General features: G+C 39.8%; 1 protein-coding gene across 1 annotated transcript; it reads left to right on the top strand.

The window, feature by feature from the left end:
* The first annotated feature begins 2,194 nt into the window (after positions 1–2,194).
* On the top strand, positions 2,195–3,239 carry PTGR1 (prostaglandin reductase 1). The gene is given in 2 exon segments (XM_031024757.2): positions 2,195–2,388; positions 2,390–3,239. Coding segments are annotated over 2 exon segments (930 nt in total). The 5' UTR covers positions 2,195–2,229; the 3' UTR covers positions 3,161–3,239.
* The last annotated feature ends 5,578 nt before the right edge of the window (positions 3,240–8,817 follow it).

Raw genomic sequence — 8,817 nt, 5'->3', positions numbered from 1 at the left:
AGATACCCCCCCAAATCCAGTCTCCTATCACGAGGCATCTCCATTATCCTTTCAGCATTCATCAGCCCGAAACAGAAAGCATGGAAAAGAACAGGCGAGGTGACAAAAGTTATTTCCCAAAACTGAGTGCATCATTGACAACATCATCCATTATACTGTGAAAGAGAAAGCAATTGCCAAAGAGAACAATGTTAATTTCAGGTCCATTTAAGTTCCAAGTTGCTTCTTTAGAGAAATCCATCCTGAGTGAGTCCTTCTGGGTTTATAAACAAACAAATGAGATGAGATGAAAGCAACTGAATGAGTCTATTTGTTCTCTCTTCAAACAACTGAATATGATAAGTTCCACAGTTATCACTTCTGAAATTTCCGTTTTTAAAGCTTTTCACCAAGGGTAAGGGATGACTTTGATCTGTTCTATGTCTACGACACTGACCAGATTATATATAATATAATATAACCATGGCACTGTCACTCGCAACTTGCCTCCCACACTTATTGCATTTAGGTCCATATCTACATGTTTCTATTCCTAGAAAATTAGACACTTTTGTTCTTTTTAAAGCACGCAGGCCTTCCATTTATCCTGAAGGCCCAAACAAGTTGGAAGAGCCCTACGTCCCAAGTGACACACTTATGACTCCATGAACCTAAGAAGGGCAGAGTGGCACAGGCAAGAGCGGGGTGGAAGGAGAGCTTTATATGAATCTCAGAGGTCATAATATTCCTGCTTGGACTCAGTAGGAAAATGAAACAACGTATTAGAGTCTTCGGAGTCAGAACTTAATACAGGACTGTCACACTATATTATAAAATCTCAAATTATCCAACATGTTCATAGTTAAATAGTAATTCAGATGTATCCTGAAGTCAAATTTAAAACCTATAAAGATCAGATCAGACATAGTAAAAACAATGCCCAAAAGGCACCATAACTGCTCCCAGTTTGCAGAGATCATGAGGGGCCTCCTATAAAGCCTGATTGGATGTGGGGAGTGTGTTTCTCAAAACACACCAGAGACAATGAATCATGGAACACTACATCAAAAACTAATGATGTAATGTATGGCGATTAACATAACATAATAAAAAAAGAAAAGAACTGTTCTGTGGGGGAAAAAAAAAAAAAAAAAAAAACACCAGAGAACAGAATGAGGTAGAAAAAGCTTCCACGAAAACCCGTAGTTACTCCCCATCGACACCAGATGGCCTTCTACCGCCAAGTGTTCACTTCCCATGTCCCCCACATTAAAGAAAAGTGACAGATATTCAGACCGCTGCGATAAATACTACATATAAGTGTGTGGTAAGCATTTTTAGATAAGTATATCAGCAAAATTTAAAGCTATAGAAAAAGCGGAGACTACTTGTAAAGGTTTTTTTTCCTAAAGAGCTCAGCATATTAGTTTATTGATGTCATCCTATTTCATCATTGATATTCATAACAATTTCCTCTGGAAATAGAAAAATGGATATTACTCTATTTGACTAATAGCGATCAATGAGATATATAGAAATCAAGTTACGCTAGAAGTCAGTGAAAGAAAAAAAATGAATCTGGAGGAGTAGAAATCACTCAGACCTTGGAAACCTAGGTAAAAACTGGATAAAATATTAATTAATAAAGTCACCAAAATGTCATTTTCTCTCTTCTTTGTAAAATTACCTTTCAAAAGAAAATCAGTCTCAGGCCTCAGGCAATATATATTAAGATCCCAGGATAAAACATACCTTATACATTTTACTTTATACTCTATGCCCTCCCTTTGCTTTTTGTTCTTTAGATGTACTAACTCTGGAGTATATGCACTTGTCATACTTTGCTCAAGATGGAAAGCACCAGTAACTGGGATACTTCTGTTGCTATGTAGTTCAGACCCAACATGGATAAACAGAGCATATTAAGACAGACGGACCAGATGAATTTCCCTTGAAATTTCCATCCATGCTACTGAAGAGGTAAAATGCGTCTTCAAATAACCCACTTGGCACACACTTCTTGATAAACGGCATGCATTAGATTTCTTCAGTATGCTTTCCACAGTTGTATCAGGCAGTTAAAATAATGTCACTAACTACTTTGTGTCACTGATAATGGTTTTTGCTTTTGGTTTGAGTATTGGGTGTTACTTTAAGGATGGATGAATTACCCAAAAGAAGGGGGAAAAATTGACAACCCCAACCACATTCTGTCTAGGTAGTGGAAACTGCGGGGTCGGAAACTTCAGGATGGTTCATGCTAAGAGCTGGACCCTGAAGAAGCTCTTTGAAGGCAGCCCTACTCATAGTAACTTTGAATTAAAGACAGTTGAACTCCCATCCTTAAAAAATGGAGAGGTCCTGCTGGAAGCTTTGTTCCTTACTGTGGATCCTTATATGAGAGTGGCGGGCGGCCAAAAGATTGAAGGAGGGTAATATGATGACTGGGCAGCAAGTGGCCAGAGTTGTGGAAAGTAAAAACTCAGCCTTCCCAGCAGGAACTGTGGTAGTGGCTTTTTCAGGCTGGACGACACACTCTATTTCTGATGGGAAAGATCTGGAAAAGCTACCCACAGAGTGGCCAGACATGGTACCGGTGTCTTTGGCTCTGGGAACAATGGGCATGACAGCCTACTTTGGCCTACTTGACATCTGTGGTGTGAAGGATGGAGAAACAGTGATGGTTAATGCAGCAGCAGGAGAAGTGGGCTCTGACGAAAAGGTTGCCTACCTCAAAAAGCTTGGACGTGATGTTGTTGCCTTTAACTACAAAACAGTAGAGTCTTTGGAAGAAACTTTGAAAAAAGCCTCTACTGATGGTTATGATTATTACTTCGATAATGTAGGTGGAGAGTTTTCAAACATTGTTATCCCCCAGATGAAGAAATTTGGAAGAATTGCTATATGTGGGGCCATCTCTACATATAATAGTACTTGCCCTCTTCCCCCAGGCCCACCCCCAGAAAATACTATCTATCAGCATCTCCTCATGGAAGGGTTCATCGTCACCCACTGGCAAGGAGAGGCCCGCCAGAAGGCTCTGAAAGACTTGCTGAAATGGGTCGTAGAGGGTAAAATCCAGTACCATGAATACATCACTCAAGGATTTGAAAACATGTCAACTACATTCATGGGAATGCTGAAAGGAGATAATTTGGGAAAAACAATAGTGAAAGTATGAAAAAAATGACACACGGAATCTAGAAATCATTTGGATAATTACTTAATTTCTTTTTAACCATTTAGTAAAAATGTATACTACCTTCAAAAAAAAAAAAGAAGGGGGAAAAATTTGTTGGCATTGAATTAGTGCTCAACGTGTAAATTTTGCATCTCCCCCAAAGCTGGCTTCCAGCTTGCAAAGACCTTCACTTTCTGTATATGCCTGCATAGCATAGTACCAAAAATGTCATGGTTACCTCCTTATTCGAGTGCTTCCAAAGGGCAGGGACATCTTTCCTGACAAAGCGCCATGTTTTGAACCAGTTTAGGATCAGAAAATACGGGTAAACAAAGAAGCTTGGTGTGTTCAATAAACTTGTTGACATTAAATCAAGAAAAAAAATGTTTTTCTTCTGAGTGTTTGACACAGTTGTGGATACGATGTCACCAACTGACTGAGACAGGAGTCATTCCCCACCAGGGGTTCTGGGTTCCAGCCTCACGTCAGTGGGCCATGGCCAAATAGAGGCTTTTGCTGGAGCTCCACAGCATATAACACGCATGTAGGTTCTAGAAGAAACTAAAGGAACTAGTAAAAACTAACCCAGAAGATCTGATATCCTATATCATATGGGATAGGGATATACCTACATATATCCCTATCCTTAAAAGCTCAAGAGACTTTTATATTGACCTGCCTATACACCTCAGTAAGTATCCCTAATTCCTGAAGATAAGCTACTCAGCCTGCCAATGACGAATTCCTCCTGGGTTTCTGCTCCACCTGAAGAAGCACAGGGATGATACAACAAAAGCAAGAATCACAGAATCATAGAAAGGGGAGAGAAGGCCAAACCCGCTGCTCATGCGTTTTCCTGATTCTCCACAGGAAAAAAAAAAGCGCCTGCCCCCTACGGCACTCAACAGAGAAGGTAGGAGTGGTGAAGCCTAAGAGCCCTTACTTCCACAAGTAATAAGAAAAGACATTTTTCTTACTTTTTTGGGGGGTAGGGGCTGGGTTTTAAGGTGTTCCAGCTAAGTTTCTCTTTCACAAATGGGTTTGGCATATAGCTCAAAGGAGGAAAATTTGAGTACACCTGTATGTTTTATTTAGGAACCATGGACCTACATCTGAATGTCAGTTTTACCATCTACAGGTATTGTAATCCTGGACAACCTCACTTTCCCTAAGTGTTGGTTTGGGCTTTTCTTTTCTCATAATCCAAGATGAATGAGGGCTCCCTGTATTCTTTCTCACATTTCTGGGCAATGTTAGCTTGTAAGACCATAGCATCTAATTTAAGAAATGGTTTCTTCTTCCTAGTTACTGAAAATTATCTGGCTTGTGGAGCATCAAAATTGAAACATTTTCCAGTTTCTTCAAGAATTCATTTTGCAAAGAACCTCAAAAAAACTTTCCTCCCTTCCTCCCTCCCTCCCTCCCTCCCTTCCCTCTTTCCTATTTTTTTTGTGCAAATGTTCCTTTATTTACTCCCTAAGTCTCTATCACCCTATATTTGATCCAGAGTCTCTCTCACATCCAAATGAAACAAAACAAAACAAAACAAACTCTCTTCCAGATTTTTTTTAAGTGAAACAACCTGTGAGCACACATATGTGTGACTTTCTTACTTTAGAATAGAAATACTGAGTCACAGGGGACACGCACCTTCAGCTTTTCTGGGTAATGCCAACTTGTTTTTCATTGTAGTCTTAATAAATTTGCTCCTACCAGCAGTATGGGAGAGTTCCTGTTTTTCTTGGTCTGGGCCAACCACGGTGGATTGTTCAATTTGTTCATTTTTGCCAATTTGAAGGGCATATAATGACATCTAATAATTTAATTTTCATGGCCTTGATTGCTAAAGGATTTGAGCTCCTTTTCAAATATTCATTGACCATCAGATTTCCTCTTTCCCAAAATACTTATTCAAGAATTTTAGCCATTTTTCTACAGGATTGTAAGAGCTCTATTTTTATACTTAATACAAGCCCTTTGGCATTATATGTGTAGCAAATATCTTTCCCCACTCTGTGCCTTGTCTTTTTTCTCTGTTCATACTATCTTTTTTTATGAAAAGAAGTTCTTGATTCTAATGTAGTCATTTTATTAATCAATTTCCTTTATGGTTAGTGCTTTTTGCCACTTTTAAAAGAAATTCTACCCTATCCTGATTTTATCAGTTCAATTTTCCTTTCCCTTGGTTTTCAAAGAAGATTGAGTTTACCAGGCACTGGAAACCTGCTGATTCAGCCTTGATTCAACAATGCTAAACCATACTTAGAACAATACTTTCCCATTAAGTGGAAACTGCTTCAGTGGTAGAAACAATATTTTATCCTTTTACTGGTATGATGGCATTGTCAAATCTTCTTATCGTTTGTAGACCTGTAGATTTGCTGGTTTAAGGCAAAACCTTTCACATCAAGTCATCAGTAAAAGACACATTCCTACTGATAGCTTGATCTTAGAGGAAATGCTACAGAAATATGAGTCCTTTACTTAGAGGAAATGCTACAGAAATATGAGTCCTAGTAAAGGCAGAAGCAATGGCAAGATCACTAAAGTATCATTTATAACGAAGTTTTTTTAAAACGGAATTGGTACCACCCCAGGTCCAAAGAGGTGAAAATATAAAAAAGAATAGAGTAGCAAAATCTGTAGGACATGGTTAAAATCTCATAACATATTCAGCATCTTTCTGCCTGGTCTATATCACCAGAGAAGTATAGTATTCTTTATTCTATGGCCCTTGGTTTTTATAAACATGGTAAGAACTTCCTCTTAAAAGACACCCTCCACTTCCTCACTGAGGTGAATATTCCATACTCTGCTTAGAAGTGCACCATCCTGGAACCATGATTAATGTTTACCTCTGGGCTCAAAATGCCCATTCAGAGCGCCAAGACTTATAGGCACAAATCAGGAAAACAGCCACAAATCATTCTCCTTAAAAAGGTCAACTGGTATTAAATTAGTTCATTTACAGAACTCATTGAAATTAGCAGCATGTTCTTAAATTGCTTCTTGATTGAGGACATTTGCTTCATTAATTCTGAACAACCTGAAAAGACTATTAAAGTCTCACAGAAAAAAATTGACCAAAGGACAAGATGCACAATACACTCTACCTCGGGGGCAAATGGTAAATCCCAGAAAATGTATACATAGAGAGAGAAAAATCAAAGATGAGGGAGTTTAACTTCCATGTTCTACAGAGAAAGTCCTCATTGTGTGCGTGTGTGTGTGTGCCCACGCACATGCGCGACAGCCAGAGAGACCTTCCTAACACACAACACCAGTCATGTAATTCTCCAATTCAGAGGTTTCCTTTTGTCTTTAAATAAAGCTGTTGAAGATGTAGCTCCAGTTTTCCCCTCTACCTGCCCTGCTAGTGACTACCACACCAGACCTTTTGTTCCCTGAGTTCTCCATTCTCCCGCTCACCTTCGAAGCTTTTCACATGCTTCTCCTCCTGCTCCCTGAGCCTAGACCAATTTCTGCTCATCTTTTAGGACTCAACTCAGGTATCCCTTTCTCTGATAAGCCTCCTCTGAATCCAACAAGCTGCCCTATGTGCCCCTTTTCACAGTTCTCCTTACCGTTAATATCTACCACATTAACACAATTTCCTGTTAATTCTTCTGTCTCTCCTACCATAAGTTTTGTAAAGACAGAGACTATGTCTTATACATCATTTTATTTCTGGCACATTTACCTGGGTCTTAATGGGAGCTCAATAAATAGTTGAGTGAATGAACAAATGAATGATTTGATTAGCTTAGCTCTTATTGAGCCCTTTCCCTGTACAAAGCTGTGTTCTGGTGGGGGATACATGATGCCACTGTATTGGAACCTATCTTCAATAAGTATTCAGTATCTTACTGAAGAGTCATGCATACACGTTACGAGAGTGTAAGATACCAGAAATTTCTAATAATGAGCATTTTAAGAAGGCAACTTGGAGACATCAGGGGATCCTGCTGCTGTGGGAGAAGGTGGGCAATATGATACAATTCATTTGATCGCCAACTGATAATATGCAGGATTTTGATAAGAAAAAGAGGGGATGGGGCACCTGGGTGGCTCAGTCGGTTATGCGTCTGACTTTTGATTTCAGCTCAGGTCATGATCTCAGGGTCATGAGATCGAACCCTACGTGGGGCTCTGTTCAGTGGGGAGTCTGCTGAGATTCTCTCTCTCTCCTTCTCCCTCTGCCCCTCCCTCCCCACGCGTGCACTCATGCTCTCTCTCTATATAAAATAAATAACTAAATCTTTAAAAAAAGGAAGAAAGGAAAAGAGGTGACAGGGAAGAGCATTCCAATACAGGGGAGGAACAATATGAGCAGAGTCAAAGGAAGAACGTTATTCATACGTTCCTTCATTCACTTACTAATTAATCAGTCATTGAAAACTTATTGAATACCTTCTTACTATGGCTAAGACACTGTGCTAGGTACAAGATACTCAGGAATAAGTTAAACAAGCTCAGTCCTTGCTCCGTAGCACTTTGGTCAAGAGGAAAGAAAAACATTATATAGCGAATTATATAATTATTATATGCCTATAACTGTAAAGGTACTATATACTATAGGTAAGAGAAATGTCTTTAGCATCAGGAGAGTGGGATTGAGGGAGGGTATTTTTACAATGGATGACCTGTGAGTATGTTCTAGTCCTGGTAGCAGGGATCTAGGAGATGAAGTTAAGATATAAGTGAAAGAACAAATAACCAGTAATTTATATCCCATAAAAGGCCAGAGGGGATGGTCTTTGGAGAACATGGAGGACCTTAGATTAAAAAAAAAAAAATAGGAAAGCCACAGAAGATGAGCCTGGGCATAGGGTTTGGAGATTTGGCCACGGAAAGTTAAGGTTGTACTTGTGGTCCTGTGTGAAACTGGAGACCAAAGAATTTCCTAATGGTAAAAAAGAGAGTTAGAAAAAGGGACCACTGTCAGAGGTTTGAAGAGCATGAATATGAGCATCTGTGGAAAGAAAAATGCAGTTCAGTTTGACTTAGGGTTTGAGTTGTGGGAAAATAGATCGGGAGTAGAAAGTGGGGCCAAATTATAGGGGGCACTGGTTATAAAGCTTAGCATGCCTCCCTTCAGCTTCTGGCTGCCTAATTGTAGAAGAAGTGGGAAAGGAACACCTAGCTAAGAGCTACCTTTTTTTAAGTTAAATAAAAGAGTTTTTAACCACCTTTATTCTTGGTTGTGCTAAAGGAGAGGAAAAGGTCTTGCCTTTCACTCCTGGACTGGTGAGAGAACCAATTCTCGGAAGAAAGGAAATCACAGAGCACCTCTTGCGGAAAAAGTACACAGACCACCTCACAATCTCTGCATTATCAGTGGCCAGAGACAGCCCTCATCATCGGTCTGTCACAGATGATCAGATGGTACCATCACACCAGATCACCGGAACAGAGCTTGGAGACCCTGTCATTCCTTCACCTCATAGCCCAGCTCAAGAGGAACTGCTGGGAAGTGAGAACCCCCTGCAGCATCCATCATGACACCACGGTTCCAGTGTGGTCCCTGGATGACATTAAAAGGATCACTGAAATCCTGTCTTCTTCATTTATACAAAAGAATCCTTTGGTTTGTCCAATTTTGGGGGACTTGAAATTGCAAGTTTGGTTGAGTCGCTACTTCCAGCCCCACTGTAGCC

This window comes from Leptonychotes weddellii, chromosome 2 (genome assembly GCF_054177405.1).
Source record: "Leptonychotes weddellii isolate Sample4059 chromosome 2, ASM5417740v2, whole genome shotgun sequence".
Taxonomy (NCBI): Eukaryota; Metazoa; Chordata; class Mammalia; order Carnivora; family Phocidae; genus Leptonychotes; species Leptonychotes weddellii.
Note: the sequence above shows the minus strand (reverse complement) of the source record. Positions and strands in the feature narration are given on the sequence as shown.